The sequence below is a fragment of the Centrocercus urophasianus genome, unplaced genomic scaffold (assembly GCF_019232065.1).
Source record: "Centrocercus urophasianus isolate 14NV4802_14NV808 unplaced genomic scaffold, USGS_Curo_1.0 seq_296, whole genome shotgun sequence".
NCBI lineage: Eukaryota > Metazoa > Chordata > Aves > Galliformes > Phasianidae > Centrocercus > Centrocercus urophasianus.
Genome location: NW_024884862.1, coordinates 1 through 20,599, shown reverse-complemented (window position 1 = coordinate 20,599; position 20,599 = coordinate 1). Strand labels below are relative to the sequence as shown.

Here is a 20,599-nt window from a genome sequence, read left to right as displayed (position 1 = left end):
GGGGGGGGCAGAGGCCTGTCGCCCCTGCCACAGACATAGTTTGATCTGGTCAACTCCATGACACAGTCTTAGTAACCAACCCGGCACACTTTCTCTATGCTTCTGCCGAAGTCGCTGTACTAAACCCATGAATTCTGTTGCCGTGTATGGCTGAGCCGTTACATGTAAATGAGTCTGGGCAGGGGGCCCACTGATCAGGCAGCACCCCTGCCGGTCTGTCCTGCACTTTTTTTTATTTTCTGGGTTATGACACGATGGACTTCCAGTGGATCGGTCAGAATTGGATATTCAAGGTCTGATTTGGATTTGTTGTTTTCCTGATCAACTAAGTCTGTTGATTCAGGAGTCTGGTCATCGTTTATTAAAATGTTATGAACTTGGCCTACAGGAAGATGTAGAATTGGCTTCTTCCCTGTTAAAACACCAAGTTCATGCTCCAGTTTTTCAGTACCGTCTTTTAGAAGTTGATTTTCATTTTCTGAAGTATTATTTCTTATAACCTCATGATTTAGGGCACTTAATAGTGGCCATGCCACCGTGGAGGCAGCCAGTCGTCTTTCTTTAGTGATGAGCACATCCTTGCTAAGTCTTTGTAATTATCCGCCATGCAATATGGGGAGATATTACCCATAACACCTAAGGGACCCCATTTTTCAATGATCACTACTAACTCATAATAGGCAGATCCCTCAAATCCTGGGATCTGCCCTGAAATCATTTTCTGTAGTGGAGTATTTTTCTCCCCCTTGACCCATTTATAGAAATTCCAAAGAAAAGACACGATGTAAATTTTAGTATATTTGGCCTGCCTGGCTCGCCAAGTGTATTATCAATGGATATTAAGATGTACCATCAGTGGATATTAAGATGTTATAATCACAAAAGAACAAGAGAGTTAGGCAAAGTAGACTAAGATAAGGAGAATAAATGGAAGGCTTACCTGTATGCTAGGCTCACCTACAGAAAGCACCAGAAGAAGTGATCTCCAGACGAAATCCTCCCCCTCCGGTAGCCAGCTCTTAAATAGGTCTAGGAGTGGTGGAGCCAGGCTCCCCCCCTTCTGGCAGCACAGGTGAATTGCCTTCACCTGTGCTCCTCTGGCTGACTCATGGCTCGCCTCAGGTGATCAATCAGAGGTTCAGGCTGTGACTCAGTAGTTCCCATACAGATTGAGACATCTTGTTATTTTACAAGCCTAAATGTAATTAATGCCCAACATTATATTAAGTTCTTATAGCTGATTGGATCACTGGAAGAGAGGATACAAGTTAATACTTCTAAGAGCAGTGTAACTCTACCAGACTGCACGTCTCATTTGTTATGTTAACATACTTCAGCATCCTTATGTTCAACTCCATGTTCCTGAAGTAAAATAGGAATGTTATGTATGGTGTTGTGAAGCATTTGAATTGAGGGGGCAATTAGCTTCCCTGTGTAAGCTAGCAGTACATGTTCTTCTGTAAGATAGTTCTGAGCAGTTCCTCAATATCCTGTTGTTACCAGTGCAGCACTACACAGGGTTCATGTTTAAGGGAGATATAGGTCTTGTCGCCTAGTTCTTCTTTCCCCTTCTGTTCCAACGTGGCACAAATCACATTTCTCAGTGGTGCAGGCACTCACACGTGAACTTTAAGCAAACCTAAATTGTAACCAGTGTGGTATTTTACAGACTATGTAGCAGCTTCCACCCCTCTTCACTGCACCTAGAACTGAGGAAGACTTAAAAATCCCGTTAACTACAACAAACAGATGAGACTCACTATATTTTTTTTTTTTAGCATCTTCATGGGGTTGCACGTGTACTCAGAATGATAGCCCAGGCTGGAAAGGGACCCTGAAAGACCATCAGCTCCAGCTCTTTGTGGACAAAGCGTGCCATCTGAAATGCCCTGTCCCACAGCACCTCAAAAGCCTCCAGGGATGGGGATTCCACCATGGCCCTACAGAGCCTGCTTCAGGGATTAGTTGTTCTGACTGCCAAACTATTTCTCTGTTACCTCAAGATGTAACCTCTCTCTGTGCCGCCTGCATCTGTTGCTGCTTCACTTCTCCACCTGCCTCCTAGTGAAGTAGTGTGTTTGATTCTTGACCACCCTTAAGTACTTAAATCTGAACTGTACATAGAAATTAAAAAAGTCTCCCTTAAACAACACTGACTGGAACTAAGGTTGTTACAGCTTCAGACTAAGGCAGTATATGAGCACTGCATCCACCAAGCTAGTATTTCGTTACTGCAAAATAAAATATAAGAAACATCACATGGCTCACCACTAGTCACAAACCCACCTAACATCCCACAGAAGCCATAAATTGTTTGTCAAGTTTACCTCAATCAAAATTATCAATTGAAAAAAAAAAAAAAAAAAAAAAAATCACAATTAGATTATCAAGTTTAAAGAACTTACCTTTCAGAATAAACATTCAGAAAGTAAAACATTTACAAAGTGGACGGAGAATAGGAATGCAGACAGATCAAATATTGAAACTATCAGCATGAGTGTCATTTTCTTCCAAAAAAAAAAAAAAACCAAAAAAACAGAGAAGTAATGTAGATCAATCATGGGATGTTAAATAGTAATGGCACAACTCACTGCACGGTACTGTCCTACTATATTAAGTACTTAAAAAAAGCTGTACAAAACAAACAAAAAACCCCATCTAATCAGATTTTAAATGAATTAACCTATTTCTAAGTTTCAAGTATGTATAATCAATGAATATTAAGATGTTATAATTATGAAATAAACAAGAGAGTTTGACAAAGCAGACTATGACAACAAAAAGAGAATAAATAGAAGGCTTACCCCTATCTTGGGCTCACTCACAAAACACCAGCAGAGGTGATCTCCAGAAGAGATCCTTCCCTACTAGTAGACAGCTCTTAAATAGGTTTAAGAGGGGTGGAGCCAGGCTCCCCCCCTTCTAGCAGCACAGATGAATTGCCTTCACCTCTGCTCCTCTGGCTGACTCATGGCTCACCTCAGGTGACCAATCAGAGGTTCAGGCTGTGACTCAGTAGTTGCCATACAAAGTAAAATGGAGGTGTGCCATTGGAAACATCTAAAATTGATATCCAGTTAATTTTAGTAGATTAGAGTTTCTTTTTCATTGACTTCCTATTCAGTAAAAGGCAGCAAGACCTTGTTAAACTTTTTTTTATTCATTAACTTTATTACATTTTAAATGTAGAAAACTGAGTTTCAACATTAAAAATTCCAAGTACATGACATGTAGTAGCTGTTAGCATTTTTAGCCTTCTGAAATTATAGGTGATTCATGTAATAAATTCTGCAGTCTTTCAATGTCAGTGGTTGCTTGGGCTGCTCAGTTTGGAGGCGGTGGTGTTACAGCACTCTTTGTTTTTGTAAACCAGGGTAAGCTTTAAAGCAGTTTAGCTTTAAATCTTATTTTCTAAAAATACTTACAGCTTTCTTTCAAAAAGTTTCAATACTTTTAAACCCATTTCACATTCTCAAAAAAGAAATGAGAATGCTTTATTGTTCAGTGTTTGTGGGCCTAAAGTCACACCATAAAAAGGTGTTGGATTCCTCATTTACTGTTAAAAAACGCAGGTATGTTTAATGTAACTGTCACCTTGTGACCAAAAGTTATTTTGGATCTCAACATAACACTGCCCATTGAATAAATCCATGAAATCCATCACCAAAGCAGAAGTCAAGCCGATCACAAGGAGTCTATTTCATACTGAGGCTTGCTTTCCTGCTTTCTGAACACCAGCAGCATACAAGTTTTGAAATTAAGGTACAAACCTCACAGCTGTTAAGAAACAACACTGTCTGGAATATGCATAACTTGACACTCCCTCATGTTTTCAGTAGTTGATGTATATGTTTTTACTTGTTTTCTTTAAAACAAACAAACAGAAAAGAAAAAAAGACACCACCAAAACAGTTAAAGAACAAAAACTTAAAGGCAAGACCAAAGAGCTGTAAGATAAAGCAACATGCTTTTTTCTGGATGCCAAATCTACCTTAAGTAGCAGAATTACAACAACAACCAAGTGTATTTGTTCAGTTGACTCATTTTGGGGTAGATTTAAAACACTCATAAGTGCTTTTAAGAAACAAAGACTCACCCGCTTGAAGTCACTCATATTTGTTGCTTGGACTGGAGTTCCAATAAATGTCAAGTATGTAATTCTTGTTGCCTCTTCATCACCATGATTGGACTGGACAAACAACTAAAAAAAATCCCAAAACACAAAAGCTAAGATAAACAGTCCACCCCGAATTAATATATAACACGTTAGACTCCCCGAATTTTTGAACTAACCAAATAAATGCTTTTTCCAGTCATAAAGGCCTTGTTACCCTTAGCAAACATGATTATTCTCTTACTTTAAATAACGATTACAGAGAATGCTATTATTTTCCAGCTGTTTGATTAAAAACCCACACAGCTCGGAATTTGCCAGCTTCTATTTCTATTCTGAGACCACACTCAACAATCAAAAACAAGATATAAAAAGTCACAGTTCATTTGAATCTTACTTGAAATAAAGTTAAATACGAAATCTTAAGGGCTTCATTGATAAGTGTAGTTTATTACTACAGTTTGTATGATTATGTGTTTTACAGCATAAACCTTAAATCTGTAAAATTATATTAGCGATTGCTCTACATACATGGCTTTGTAAGCATTACATTTACTTTGTTGCTTGTACTAAAATATCACGAGGTGGACAAAATGACTTTTTTATTGTTCTTAAACATACATTCCAGGTTAAGTTAGGAAATGTTGAAAAAGTTACTACGGGGCCCACAAGCAAAATGCAAACAAGCACAACTTCTATTCAATCAGCTTATCGCTTGCCTAGTATTTGCATATTATCCTGCCTAAAGCTAACATGGGATTCGATTAAAGAATAAATACGTAACTTGTACTTAACAGCACAGCTCTGTAGAATATAAATCCATACAATCAAACATCGCTTAGTTCAGGAGAACGTAAGCTTGGTTGTCCACAGAAATAGACTTTGAAAACTAAACTAACTACATCACATTTAAAACAATCATCAGTGAAATGTTCACTGAACATGAGAGCAGCCAACTATTCTAAAACATAATCCATAAACAACAACTTATGTGCTTATTAGAGACATTCACTCAGCTTATTATATAGTGGAGACATTTCAGCATGTGTTAACTTCTTTTCCCTTTAGAGATTCTAAAATCTTTGCTTTCAAATCAATTGTAGGGGAACTGCTAGGTCACAGCTTTAACTGGTGATTGAACACCTGGTGAAAGGGTGTGGCTGGCCTAGGGAGCACAGGCAAATTGTTTGCACCTGTGCTCCCCCATGTGACCAGAAGGGGGTGGAGCCACCCTGGGCTCATATTAGGGCTAGCCATGGAAAGCTTTGGTTGCTTTTTGTGGAGGTGTGTTGTGTGGTTAAAGAATTCCTTTGCTAGCTGGGTGGGTTCCATTCTTTTTTCAGTATGTAATTATTAGTCTACTTCTAAACACTTTACCTGGTGCTGCCGAGAACTTGCCAGAAGCGGTTTTGTTTCTTTGCAAGCAGAGTGTTAGTCCATAATTGCTTCTAAGATTCCTAGCTTTCTGAGATTCCTTTTATGAGCCTGTTGCATGATTGGTGTAACTCACTTACTCTATGTCCCATCAACTGTATGATGTGTGGTGGAGACTGTTCCCTTCTGAGCATCTAGCACAGGTAGTCAGGGTGCCAAAAGGAGCTTTATTTCAGTACCACTTCCAAAGCAGCTCAGATCCCTTCATATAATGGTTTGGGTTGGAAGGGACCTTTAAGATCATCTAGTTCCAACTCCTCTGCTATAGGTGGGGACGTGTCCTTTTAGACTAGATTGCTCAAAGCCTCATCCAGCCTGGCCTTGAATGCTTCTGGGGAAGGGCCATTCATAACCTCACTGGGTACTCTGTTCCAGTGTCTCACTATCCTCACAGTAAAAATTTTTTTCCTAATATCTAGTCTAAATATACCCTCTTCTAGTTAAAAAACCACTTCCCCTTGTCCTGCTGCTACATGCCTTTATAAGAAGTCCCTCCCCAGCTTCCCTGTAGGCCCCCTTCAGGTACTGGAAGGATATAAGGTCCCCCTGGAGTCATCTTCAGGCTGAAAAGCCCTAGCTCTCTCAGCCTGTCCTCATGGGAGAGGTGTTCTAGCCCTCTGATTGTCTTTGTGGCCCTCCTCTGGACCTGTTCCAACAACTCCATGTCCTCTTTGTGTTGGGGGGTCCAGAACTGGACAGAGAACTCCAGGTGGGGTCTCACAAGAGCAGAGTAGAGGGGCAGAATCACCTCCCTCGACCTGCTGGTCATGCTTCTCTTGATGCAACCCAGGATACAGTTGGCCTTCTGGGCTGCAAGCAGGCATTGCCAGCTCCTGTTGAATCTTTGATCAACCAACACCCCCAAATCCTTTTCCTCAGGGCTGCTCTCAAGCCATTCTTTTCCCAACCTGTATCTGTGCTTGAGATTGCCCCAACCCAGGTGCAGGACCTTGTACTTGGCCTTGCTGAACTTCATGCGGTTGGCATGGGTCCACCTCTCAAGCCTGTCCAGGTCTCTCTGGATAGTATCCCTCTAGTGTGTGAACTGCACCACTCAGCTTGGCGTTGTCTGCAAACTTGCTGAGGGTGCACTCGATCCTGCTGTCCATGTCACCTACAAAGATGTTAAATAGCACCGGATCCAACACCAATCCCTGAGGAACACCACTCGTCACTGGTCTCTACTTGGACACTGAGCTGTTGACTGCAACTCTGAGCGCAGCCATGCAGCCAATTCTTTATCCAGTGAGTGGTTCATCCATCAAATCCTTTTTTTTTCCAATTTGGGGACCAGGATGTTGTGTGGGACAGTGTCAAACACTTTGCACAAGTCCAGGTAGATGAAATCAGTTGCTCTTCCTTTATCCACTGATGCTGTAACTCCATCATAAAAGGCCACCAAGTTTGTCAGACATGACTTGCTCTTGGTGAAACCATGTTGGTTACCACCAATCACCTTGTCTTTATTTTCCATGTGCCTTAGTAGGGTGTCATGGTTTTATGATTTTTGGTCATCAGTATTCCACACCATAACATCATGTAATGCACTGGGGGTGGGGTTTGATATCTGCCGAATGTTCGTCTGTCGGAGAAGAACTACATTTCCCCAGGAGGCTTTGCGGTCAGCAAGGGGATATAACTCCAAGCAAGGTCACCTGATCCTTCTTCTTCGCCTGCTCTTCGCTGTCTGCGCTTCGCTATCTGCCCTTCGCCGCCTGCGCTTCGCCGCCTGCGCTTTGCCATCTGCACTTCGCCGTCTGTACTTCAGTCACTCAACTGGACTGCACTTCTCACCCCAGCATTGTGGTGAGGTCTATACAATTCAAACAGACTCTCTCTCTCTCTCTCTTTGTAGTTTACTAATACTATATTTAGTAAAATCATTTGTTCCACCTCAGATCAGTGCTGTTGTTTTTTTCAAGTATTTTGGGGTCCCCTGCTTCCCCTTTCCCAGAGGCGCGGATCCGCAGATCCCTCCGCCCTGCTGGTCACGGAACTGGGCCGGACCAGCCCATAAACCGTTGACATAGGGCCTTCAGGAGGATCTGCTCTATGATCTTGCCAGGCACAGAGGTGAGACTGACTGGCCTGTATTTTTTTTTTTTTTTAAATCTCAACCCACAAGTTTTACTTTGCTTTCTTTTTCCAATTCTACCCTCTGTCCTACTGGGAAGGGAGGAGGGAGTGAGCAACTGACTGTGTAGTGCTTAGTCACCTGTCAGGTTAAATCACAAGTCATTTTCTCACCCAATGTGAGACAAGTATTGAGATAACAGCAGATCTGACCAGAGCATGTTAACACAGGGTTGCTGTGGCAGTTTGATAATTGCTAGTCATCATGCTAATAGTGTTATTATCTGTGGAGCTCCTTGAGAGTCTTTTTATGGGAGTATACTGTTTAGCACCTTGCTCTTGCTATTTATTTCCCCTGCTATGTTATTTTTCACCTCTGGGGGTTGGATTAAGGTTTCTATTTTGCTATGCTGTGTGGCCTTGCCTTACTTTGTGATAAAATTGCTGGTCAGAAAACTAATCTGGCATCTGTACTCGGCCTCCCAGTCATCTCTGGGCTTCAGGAACCATATTCATGGAGACTTATTAATTGCACTCTTTGCTTTCTCTCCTGGAAGAGAGGCAGGCTATGGGGGAGACAGGCGAGGACATTTTCCGACAGTTCTTCAGCCTCTCTTTCTCCTTCCTTCAAGTAGTTACAATAGCTCCTAAGAGTTTTGAATATCTGTGGGATGTTCAAACCAGTGTGTTCCTATTGCTATGTGTCGTGGATGTGTTCCAGGTTATGTTTAAGATTAAACAATCACTTAGGAATATCACTCAGAGATCTACCCTGAGGTGGGATAGTTCTGAGTGGCAGGGAGCATGGGATGGTATAGTCAGGGGCTTAGAGTGGTGGGCAGCCCCCAATGGTTTGAAACTGCAGTTGTTCAGGGGTGAAGAATCAAGAAAAACTAGTAGAATACTTGGAAAAGGTCTGCTGCCATCCTGGCAGTCCTACAGAGGCACAAATCACTGCAGTGTGCTGGGGCCTGGCCTATGACTACTGAGCTCTGTTCAGTACTATTCAGCATCCTCTGGGGAAGAGAATACCTCTGGATCTGATGACAATGCAGTGGGCCCTCCAACTCCCATGACAGATGCTACAGCACCTCCAGTTCCTTCAACAGGTACTGCGTCTGCTCCAACTACTGCTATAGGCCAGGCAGTTATTCTAACTCTTCTGACAGGCTGTGCAGTCACCCCAATTCTCACAATCAGCTCAATGGTCACTCCAATCCCTGGGACAAGCCCCACAGTTCAACCAGAGAACCAACCAGTGCCAGTATCAGTTGCCTCTACAAGCAAGAGGAAAAAATGTCAACAAGAGTCAGAATACTTAGTAGGAGCTTCTCTCTTTGTTAAGTCAGAAGAAGGTGAAGATGGAGCAGAGCCATCACAAAAATGGGAGGAGAAAGAGACAGAAACCAGATTCCTAATGGTGTGTAAGCTGCAAGATTTGCAAAAAGATTACAGCCATCAGCCAGGCAAGCACACTGCCAGCTGCTCTGGTGCTGGGATGGTGAGGCCAGTAGCCAGGACAGTAGCCAAGCAGTTGAGATTTCTTTCTAGGGAAAGTGGCATTGACAAAGCAATTGGAAAAGGGACAGTCTTTCACTCTATGGCAGTGACTCTTGTCAGCTGTGAGGAAAAGATATCCTTTCAAGGAAGACCTGGTATGTAACCCAGGCATATGAACCACCATGGAGAAAGGTATTCAGTACTTGAGGGAATTTGCTGTGATAGAGATGATATGTGGAATTAATGTGGACATTAATACCAACGCCCAAGATCCAGATGACATATGCACATGACCAATGTGGCAGAGATTGTTGTAGTTTAACCCAGCAGATGGCTCAGCACCACATTCGCTCATTCCCCCTCTTCCCAGTGGGATGGGGGAGAAAATAAAACAAACAAAAAAACAACTCAAGTAGAACTCGTGACTTGAGATAAGACAACTTACTAAGAGGGGAAAGAGGGAATACTTATGATTCTATATAAATATACACAACAAGTGATGCACAAGTAATTTCTTACCACCCCCCCCAAACAGCAGGAGAGAGAGAGAGAGAGAGAAATGAACTCCCACCTCCTTCAAAACTCCTTCCACTTGAAGTCATATGGTATGGAATATCCCTTTGGCCAGTTTAAGTCAGCTGTCCTAATTCTGTTCCCTCCCAGCTCCCTGGGTCCTTCACTGTGAATGGCCGTGGCCCTGTACAACACTGCTTAGCGGCAACTATAAACATTGGTGTGTTATCAACATTGTTTATCTCCTAGAACCAAAACTTAGCATCATACCAGATACTCTGTAGAAAACAACTCCATCACAGCTGAAACTCAGACAGAAATGCAACATCATCGTATACCATCACTCTGGCAGGAGTGAACTGGAAAGATAACAAAAGACCAACAGTGGATGTAGTGGCTAGCCTACTTCAATACGAAGATAGTCTCTCCTCCTCCCTACAGGCCTGTATCTCAGCTGTGGAGGAACTGGTTCATGGCTCCTCCACCTGTACAAACCAGTATTTTTTCCATTAGAAGTAAGCTTTCCTCTGCTTGAGAGTATATAGCAGGTGCACGACATGTACCATCCTGTGGTTTTACCTGTGTGACCATGGAAAGAATGTGATGAAGTGGGATGGAAAACCCACCTTGACCCTACAGGCACAGGTATGTGAGTTGCAGGGGAAAACAATCACAAGAGAGGGTCCTTCCATGAAAATGGTGGCTCCAATTTTCAGCTGGCAGTTATCCAGACAGATAATGGTCCCATCTTATCTCTGAGGCTGACAGCAAGCTTTCTGGTGCTCATACACAAGAGATGAGTAATTAATACAATAACCAGAACAGCCCTGCCTCCAGCCAGAATGGAGGAAAGGGACAATTGGGTTTATTGGGCTGTGTGGATTCAATGGCCTTGCACATCAGAACCACAGGAGTATGAGACTCTAGTGGACACTGGTGCACAACATACCCTAATGCCATCAAGTTATAAAGGGGCAGAACCCATCTGTATCTCTGGAGTGACAGGGGGATCCCAAGAAATCTATTGGATGCTAAAGTGAGCCTAAATGGAATTGAGCGGCAAAAGCACCTCATTGTGACTGGCCCAGAGGCTCTGCACAATCTTGGTATGTATTACCTTAGGAAAAGGTACTTCAAGGACCCAAAAAGGTAGTGGTGGGCTTTTGGTAGAGCTGCCTTAGAGATGGAGGACATTAAGCAGCTGTCTACCTTGCCTGGTCTCTCAGAGGATCCTTCTGTTGTGGGGTTGCTAAGAGTAGAAGAACAGCAGATGCCAATCACTACTATAATAGTGCACCAGTGGCAATATTGCATCAACTGGGACTCCCTGATTCTCATTCATTAGCTGATTCATCAACTGGAGAACCAAGGAGTAACCAGCAAGACTCACTCACCCTTCAGTTTCTGGAAGAAAAGGAGGTTATCAGGAATAGTCAACATGGGTTCACGAAGGGGAGGTCGTGCTTGACCAACCTGGTAGCCTTCCATGATGTTGTCTCTGGCTGGGTGGATGGGGGGAGAGCAGTGGATGTAGTCTACCTTGATTTCAGCAAGACATTTGATACTGTCCCCCACGACATCCTTATAACAAAGCTGAGGAAGTGTGGGATAGATGAGTGGACAGTGAGGTGGGTTGAGAACTGGCTGACTGACAGAGCACAGAGGGTCGTTGTTGGCGGTGCAGAGTCTGGTTGGAGGCCTGTAACCAGCGGTGTTCCTCAGGGGTCAGTGCTGGGTCCGGTCTTGTTCAACATCTTCATCAATGACCTTGATGAGGGGATAGTGGCCACCCTCAGCAAGTTTGCTGATGATACGAAGTTGGGAGGATTGGCTGATGCGCCTGAAGGCTGTGCTGCCATTTAGCAAGACCTGGACAGGCTGGAGAGCTGGGCAAAAAAAAACAACGGATGAGGTTTAACAAAAGCAAGTGTAGAGTCTTGCATCTGGGGAGGAATAATTCCATGCACCAGTACAGGTTGGGGGATGACCTGCTGGAGGGGAGCTCTGCGGAGAGGGACCTGGGTGTCCTGGTGGACGACAGGTTGGCCATGAGCCAGCAGTGTGCCCTTGTGGCCAAGAGGGCCAATGGTATCCTGGGATGCATTAAAAAGAGCGTGTCCAGCATGTCAAGGGAGGTGATCCTCCCCCTCTACTCTGCCCTGGTGAGGCCTCATCTGGAGTACTGCGTCCAGTTCTGGGCTCCCCAGTACAAAAAAGACAGGGATCTCTTGGAAAGAGTCCAGCGGAGGGCCACAAAGATGGTGAAGGGCCTGGAGCATCTCTGCTATGAGGAAAGGCTGAGTGAACTGGGTCTGTTCAGCCTTGAGAAAAGAAGACCGAGAGGGGATCTGATCCAGGTCTATAAATATCTAAGGTGTGGGGGGCAGAATGGCGAGGCCAGACTGTTTTCAGTGGTGAGTGGAGACAGGACAAGGGGAAACGGCTGGAAACTGCAGCATAGGAAGTTCCGCACAAACATGCGCAAGAACTTCTTTACAGTGAGGGTGACGGAGCACTGGAACAGGCTGCCCAGGGAGGTGGTGGAGTCTCCTTCTCTGGAGATGTTCAAGACCTGCCTGGATGCCTACCTGTGCGACCTGCTGTAGGGAACCTGCTTTGGCAGGGGGGTTGGAGTCGACAATCTCTGGAGGTCCCTTCCAACCCCTACAATTCTGTGATTCTGTGATTCAATAGTCCCATGTGGCCAGTGGAAAAGTCCAGCAGGGAGTGGAGGCAACGGTGGACTATCATGGCCTAAAGTGTATTTTATATATAAATAATTGTCCTGTTGCCCTTTTTTCCCACCCACCTCCCTTTCTTTTCTCTTAATAAGTAGTTTTATCTCAATCCATGAGTTCTACTTTGTTGCTTCCCTCCCCCCAGTTCTCTCCCCTGTTCACTGGGAAAAAGGGAAGTGAGCAAATGACTGTGTGGTGCTTAGCTAGCTGTCAGGTTAAACCACAACCTACACTAGGGGAAACTGCACGTGCACTGGATTTCTTTAAACTGCATTTCTTGCTTCCCCCCTCTCAGAATGCAGACAAGATTGCTTTCAAGAAGTTATGATAGTAAAAATGCAAGTTCTATTAAGCATTATGCTAGCTCCCGAAGAAGTGAAAATCAACCTTATCTCACATAACAGATCAGAGATATGGCACACACATGGCCTTCCTTCACCTTACACTGCAGAAATTCTTTCAGTGTGAACATATAGCATACCATCAGTTGAGAACAACTAAGAACACTTGCAGTGAAATCAACATCATAATGCTTTAAACACCTATGAGGTTTTCAGCCTGTGCAGACCACAGAACCAGAGGTTTACTTACAGTTACACAGTTAACGTTCTGAAATTTAACATAGCGAAGCTGGACAATGCCATCTTCTTTAATATCATCTGGTGTTAGCTCCAGGGCTTGAGTTGGTTCACTTGTTTCTGCTTCTTCAAAATCCATAGATCGAGGAAGGTTGATAAAGATTTTTATGTACTTTGGACCTTGCCCTGTGTTAAGATATAGAAGTGGGATTCAGGTACATAAGTACTTTTTTTTTTTTTTTTAAATGCTGCTCAAGAAGCCCTTGCTTATTGCAGCATCTAGGTACCACTCAAGGAATGCATGGACTTAAGATGCTAGAACTACAAATCTGCCAACCCTACACCAACACTCCAGATATTGAAGGATATCTGAAGTTGCACTACTACTAGGTTTCAGTGACAATTCCACATAATAAATCCAATGAAATTTCTAAGAGTAATTGTTTTTGTATCACGTATGATATTATGTCTATTTTAATTTCACAATTTAAATCAACTAAACATCAAAACTAAGCTACGCCCTTCAGTAACACTCAAACTTAATTTTTGAATTGAATAGATGTTCTTCTCACACCACGTTCAGACAGAGCGAATATCTGTGTCCTACCAGATATCAGCGGACACGGTCAGAATAGTAATGTGTGATCATGTATGTTTTTAGTTTGATAAAACTCAATTAAGTTGTTATGGAATTTGCAGAAGGTAAAATGAACTAGGGACAATATTGTCATTTTTCAAAATTTTAACTAAACATGGGGAAAGCTCACGTTTCAAGCGTATGATTAAAGATACCTCACTCACCATTATCTGGCCCCTGAAGTTTCATAGAATAAAGCTTGACTGGTTGACTAAAAGCAACAGTAATAAGCAGCTGTGAAGGACAAAGTTGCTGTTAAATACTGTTTTCTTTATTCTTAAAAAAAAAACAAACATAGCACAATAATTAAGTAAAAGTCTGAACTTCAAAATAAAATCAAGTATTTACATTCTTTATACTCCACACATGCACTAGTCTGTAACTTTAAAGACTCAGTAAACACTACTCTGCTTGGAATTTTTCCTCAGAAATGCATACCAAGTTGGGAATGCTACAGTGATCTTTGTATACCAATTTTACTTCCATCCACCTACCGTCTCCCACTCCTACACTACCACAGTGATATAAAGCCAACTCTTCAAAAAAAATTTGCAGACCAGACACTGAAAATATCCTACTTAATTTTACTCTACCTGCTCATCACAATCTGATTCCAAATAGGTAGAATCTTTACGTAAACAATTATCAAATCCATGCTCATCACTTTCATTAAGACATTCACAGCCAGCTTTATTGATAAATGGCATTAAATCCATCTGAAAGGAAAAAAAAACACCAACAGTAGAATTGTTGATTGTATATATCTGCCATAAACTCACCTGACAGTAGCAGGAATGAAATTCTTCACTGAAGTAAACAAACAAAACCCACGCAGAAAAACTCAGGGATTTAAATAGAAAGTTACAGGAACTCGTGGGATGGCAACCTAAAACACTCTTCTTACAGACATATATTAGGTCCCAAAGAGTTATATACCCCCTCTTGAAAAAGCCCTGTATTCTAGCTTTTAAAAGTTACTACATGTTACAACTCAGGCTATAGCTTCACGATCTAAACTAAACTCAAACACAGGCTGCTTAGAGAATACAGCTCATTTCCCAAATCCCATTTCCCTTAACACTAGGAACTGTTATTCCAAGTGAAACTACTTACTACCTTTCCCCTATCCCCTCCTGTGCTATATAAACTGAAGTTCAATGCATATGGTGGAACAGTTAACAAGTATCAGAACTGCTAGAAATTCAAGTGACCTTTGCCCTTGAAGTTTACCTAAATGAGAACTATCCAGCTGAATTTGCATCCTGCTCACATTTGTCCGATATAGTCAGCTATGAATTTGAAATAGTTTCCAAAAATTCCTGGTTTTGGATTCCACATCATTTGGAATTCTACAGATGCTCATCACAGCCAAATTGAAGATTTTAGATTTTCTAACGTGAAGTGATGCACATACACGGCACTGAACTGTGACGTGACTTAGTTATGTGGTGAATTATATTTCACCTAACTGGGTTTATACTTCTGGTAGAACAACAGACAATCTCAAGGAGTAATACTGCACCAAGGATTGCTTGGAGAACACCACCTAAGACAACAGCTCTAGTAAAGTGTTTTGTCACATTAGAGTTCTCACATGTTTGTTAGGACAGCTGTCAGACAGGCTTGTAATTTGAAGCACACAGTTGTCCTGAGGTAACAAGAAAACATGCATGACATAGGGAAATAATTTCCTGAGTGTACCAAATATTTCTAAACTTTAAGTATCCTTACCAAGTTTTCATTTTTCTGGAACGCGCGTATAAACCATGCAATGATTAAAAAAAATATCTATTCAAGAATACAGATTTTTAAAATTGCTAGAAAAAAGTTAAAATTCAGTTTCAGTTATGTGATTTAGATGCAAAGTTTAAAAAACATTTTGTCTGAGAACATATGGCACTTCATTTTCATGGCAAACTGCCTTCAAAGATTTTTTTCTTTAATCCTCTTTATCATTTATTTTAAAAAGCGCTGAGCAAGAAAGATAAAAAACAAACAAACCTATAAACTACAAATCAACCTACTGCCAAATGAATAACAGAGAGGACTTCTTAAGGAAGAACCAGAGCAACTTTTGGACAGTTATGTCTAACAATGTCCTTTACCAAGGAAGATCATAGAATCATAGAATCATTAGAGTTGGAAGGGGCCTCTGAAGGCCATCTAGTCCAAATTCCCTGCAATGAACAGGGACACCACAGCTGTTCACAGGTCACAATGCCCAAGAAGAAGAAAGAAAGAACATCCAACTGTAGCAAAATCTTCATCACCAACCATGAAATTCATTATTTAAATTGCTAAGGGCTATGTGCAGAGATTTTTCTTAACATATGTACATTACAGAGTTGTAAAATATTTAGTAAGTATGGTTAACTTTCAGTTCAAGCTACCTAAATGTTTAAAAATAAAACACACACACACATACATATCCTTTAGGGATATCTGTATCTTCATTGTTTCCAGGATCATTCTCCAGGTGCTGCTTAATTTTTTCTTCTAACCCTAGAACATCTGCTCCTTGATATTGGTCGATTCGTACTTTGTTGCGAAAAAACAGAAATGTTGGCGTTGCTGATATATTATTGGTAGCAGCTGTACCCTAGAATGCATAAATTGGTTACTAGGATTACCTAACAGATTATCACCAATATGAGACAAACATTGATTCCACCTAGATGAGAATGTACACATTAATATTAATTAAGCTACATCAACCCCAAGTTTGCAAACAATATTTGTTATTTTATAATCATCTTCAAAAGTCAGACAATAACTTCATTTGTTTTAATTCTTCAGATCCTCCTAATCTTTAATACATTTAGGCATTCTTACAATGGATTTTGTGTTACCAGAAGGTTTGTCAGTACATCAGGAGGATTACTTCATTTACTGCATTTCAAGCATTCTTTACACCTGCATTCCTTCCCTTTCCAAAGATACACTCACGCACACCATGAAAGCTGTAGAAGGTGGTTTCCATTTGATTTCTACCTGTATTTGTTAAGCACCTTTAGTACTTTTTCCAAAGCTTTCCATAGTTTAGTGTCCCTTGCAGTGTTGCTACTTCTATATTCACTTCTCTCTATTATCATTCGCAGTAACTCAAGAAACTGCCTTTCAACATACCACTGCTGATTTTTGCGAATGACCCTTAAGTCAATCAACAGCTCATCTGCAACACTGTTGTCTGTTAAAAAAAACAGTGGTGTAGTACTTGAGAGGAATCTAGTTCCGCTAATCATCAGTTTATTGCACTTATGATTTTAGTCAATAATTATTGCAGAGTTTGAAAAAATTTGCTAATCTTAATTCATACTGGTGGCATCTTTAACTGTGTATCTAAATAGCACATACAGCAGGAACTGCTGAACTGCCTGCACACCATTTAAACAAAGGATATCCAAGTGCTAACCGCAAGAATACTTTCCTGAACGTTTGTTCACATCTCTGTGAATATAATAATTTTGGAGTTTCACAACACAATTACCTGTCATTCACCAAACACAGAAACGGACAGTTATACTGTCTGAGCAGCTTTCCTTCCAGTTGCTCAGTCACCACATTGTCTAATCTTTCTCTTAGAAAAGAGATATTATGTTTTGGAATACCAACCTGGCACTGATGCACATCCACTTCCAAAAACATTGCCTGAAGATATTTGTTACTTAGAGCATTGAAAGCTGGGGCTATCCTTAAACAAGGGCCACATCTGTGAAAACGAGATAAAATTAAAGTGTTTTTTTGTTTGTTGTTCTTGTTTTTTAATACCTTCCCTAAATAGAATCAGCACATTCATTTTCTTACTATATCCTTGGTACATGCTAAAATAACATTCCTACCTGACACAGACAGTTAGCAATCCTAGTGATACAATTAAGAATGACATTTAGAAACATGTCATGAAGTGTTAATTCCCACCTCCTTAGACAATCCTTGTGTCACGTGATTAGGCACACCTGTTAATTAAAACTAACTTAATACTTTCTACCTCATCCATTTAGTTCCAGCATTTTTGACAGCAAAGCAAAATACTCCAAATTAAATGGACTTCTGTGAAGGCCAAAGAGTTAAGTCAAATAGCACATATGGTGTGTACCTCAAGGGGATTTGATACTAGGTGTGAACAGCCAATAATTTAAGTTATAATATGTTAATCGCTACATAATACTTCATGTCATAATTACTGTGGTTGTTAACAGTAGTACAGTAAGAACTACGCAAGCTGAAAAAAACAAACCAGAACTAGCTTCTGCATGAAGTAACCCAAGACTGAGTCATCCCTCCTGCCCCAAAGGACTTATGACAGATGGAGCCCCAAGTCAAGGACTAAATGAACTCCATGGACAATTTACATGGATGGCCAATAGACCATGGAACTATATCTGTGTGTATACATCAAAAAGCAAGACAGATGATGGTAATTAGTTAAGATGTATGCAAAACTGTGGGATCTGAGCATGGTGTAAATGGTATGGAAAAGAGGTAGATATTAGTTTCAGCTGGGGCAGAGTTGTTTTACTTCATAGTGTTTGGTATGATGCTATGTTTTGGCTTTAGGAGAAAAACAATGTTGATAAGACATCGATGTTTTAGTTGTTGCTAAGCAGTGCTGCACAGAGCCAAGGATGATTCAGCTTCTCATACTGTCCTGCCAGTAAAGGGCTAGGGGAAAGGAGGGAAAAGAAAAAAATAAAATCAGGACAGTTGACCTAAACTGGCCAAAGGGATACTCCATACCATATGACAACATACAAAATACTATCAAATTGAGGGGAGTTGGCTGAGAGAAGGGCTGCTGCTCAGGGACTGGCTGGCCATCAGTTGGCATGTGGTGAGCAATTGCGCTGCACATCACTTTTTTTTTTTTTGTGTATATATATATATATAACCATTACTGTTATTTCTCTCTTCCTTTTCTTAGTAAATTGAAATAAAAACTATTCACAAGTTCTATTCTTTATTTTCAATTTTCTTCTGCATCCCACTGGAAGGAGGGGGAGTGACCAAAGGGCTAGGCAGCATTCAGCTGCTGTAATTAGCAACTATGGTTGGACTAGATGATCTTAGAGGTCTTCTCCAACGTTATCATAGAATCATAGAATCACAAGGTTGGAAACGACCTCTAAGATCATCTAGTCCAACTGTCTTCTCATTACCATTGCTACCACAAACTAAACCATATCTCGTAGCTCCTCATCCAGGCACCTCTTGAACACTGCCAGGGATGGTGACTCCACCACCTCCCTGGGCAGCCATTCCAGTGCCTGACCACTCTCTGAGAGAAGAAGTTTTTCCTGATGTCTAACCTAAACCTCCCCTGGTACAACTTGCGGCCATTTCCCCAGGTCCTGTTTGTTGCCTGGGAGAAGAGGCCAAACCCCTCCTCACCACAACCTTCCTTCAGGAAGTTGTAGAGTGCAATGAGGTCTCCCCTGAGCCTCCTCCAGACTAAACAATCCCAGCTCCCTCAGCCACTCCTCATAAGATTTGTGCTCCAGACCCCTCACCAGTTTCGTTGCCCTTCTCTGGACATGTTCCAGGGCCTCAATGTCTTTCTTGTAGTAAGAGGCCCAAAACTGAACACAGTACTCGAGGTGCAGCCTCACCAGAGCTGAGTACAGGGGGATGATCACCTCTCCCTGCTCCTGCTGGCCACACTCTTTCTAATGCAAGCCAGGATGCCATTGGCCCTCTTGGGCACCTGGGCACACTGTCGGCTCATGTTCAGCTGAGCATCAACCAACACCCCCAGGTCCTTAATGATTAACCTTAATGATTCTAAATAATTCTATGAGGGAAAAAATGGCTCAGGTCATTAAGTAAGAAAAAAGCTCCTACTCAGATGGAAAAAGATGACGAAGCAGGGCCATCACTGGTTCAACAGCTGGAAGAAGGGGAGGAGGTAGATGAACTCAAAAAGAGACAGAAAGCACCTGACCCCTAATGCTGGGTGAGCTTCAAGATATATTAAAAGATTTCAGCTCTCATCCCAGGAAGCACATTGCCACCTGGCTGCTCTGGTGCTGGGATGGTGGGGCCAGCAGCCTGGACTTGGCAGGCAGTGAGGCAAAGCAGTTGTAATCTCTTTCCAGGGAAAGTGACATTGACAAAGCAATTGGAAAAGGGACACAGGCCTTTACCCTACAGCAGTGACTCTTGTCAGCCATGAGTTAAAGATATCCCTTCAAGTCCTTCAAGTCCTGCTATGTAACCCAGCAAGTAGATCACCATAGAGAAAGGTATCCAGTACTTGAGGGAACTAGCTGTGCTGGAGATGATGGATGGAATTAACTTGGATGATAATACCAATTCCCAAGATCCAGATGACATCACTTCTTTGCCTTATCAACAGTAAGAATCACTCAGATTAAAGGAGTGAGTGAGTGAGTAAAGGGCTATGTGGTGTTCAGTTACTGTCAGTTAAACCACAACAGTATACTCTGTGTAAACACTGAAACTGAGTACAAAAAATGCACTGCCACCTGTAAAAAACAGCTACAGTAAAGTTTCTATATAGGACACGACGTATTGACAATACATTAAACCCTTAAGCAGGGATCATGAGTGTTACACTATTTACTGTAACAATACCAACATAACTGCCATCACCTTGGTTGAGAACGCACATTTGTTAACAAGCACTGCTTTGTCAACACCCACAGAGCATACAGATACAGCTATCCTGACAAAGGAACATTCTTACAACTCAACTTGTACAAAAAGCAATGAAGAAGCAAACCAGAAAGAACTGCAGGAGACTGCTGCAGCAACACATAGACATCTGCCCTAACTCAAGCAGAGAGAGGGCTCTGCCAATGCCAACCTGCTGACAGATCTTCAGCCTCCCCCCTTCCCACCCTCAGTCTGAGAAAGGACGCAAATATCTAACTGCATAGCAAGGCACATCTATAGGTATTCCTATAGGACATATATTCCTATAGTGACAGTGCTCACAGCCAGCAGCTGCTGAGCACAGTGCCTGAGGCTCCATGCAGCCTTAGAAAGCGCACAA

At 41.9% G+C, this 20,599-nt stretch overlaps 1 protein-coding gene across 1 annotated transcript in view; it reads right to left on the bottom strand.

Moving 5' to 3' along the window:
* The window catches only part of LOC122165426 (thioredoxin-like protein 1), a gene marked incomplete at its 5' end in the record, with an annotated part of 36,788 nt that extends 19,492 nt beyond the window's left edge, over nucleotides 1-17,296 (bottom strand). The window contains 6 exons of the mRNA XM_042828338.1: nucleotides 4,097-4,201; nucleotides 12,964-13,136; nucleotides 13,752-13,821; nucleotides 14,181-14,303; nucleotides 16,013-16,186; nucleotides 17,200-17,296. Of these exons, the coding sequence (XP_042684272.1) occupies nucleotides 4,097-4,201; nucleotides 12,964-13,136; nucleotides 13,752-13,821; nucleotides 14,181-14,303; nucleotides 16,013-16,186; nucleotides 17,200-17,296 (742 nt within the window). The remainder of the gene's footprint in view (nucleotides 1-4,096; nucleotides 4,202-12,963; nucleotides 13,137-13,751; nucleotides 13,822-14,180; nucleotides 14,304-16,012; nucleotides 16,187-17,199) is intronic.
* Between the last annotated feature and the right edge of the window lie 3,303 nt (nucleotides 17,297-20,599).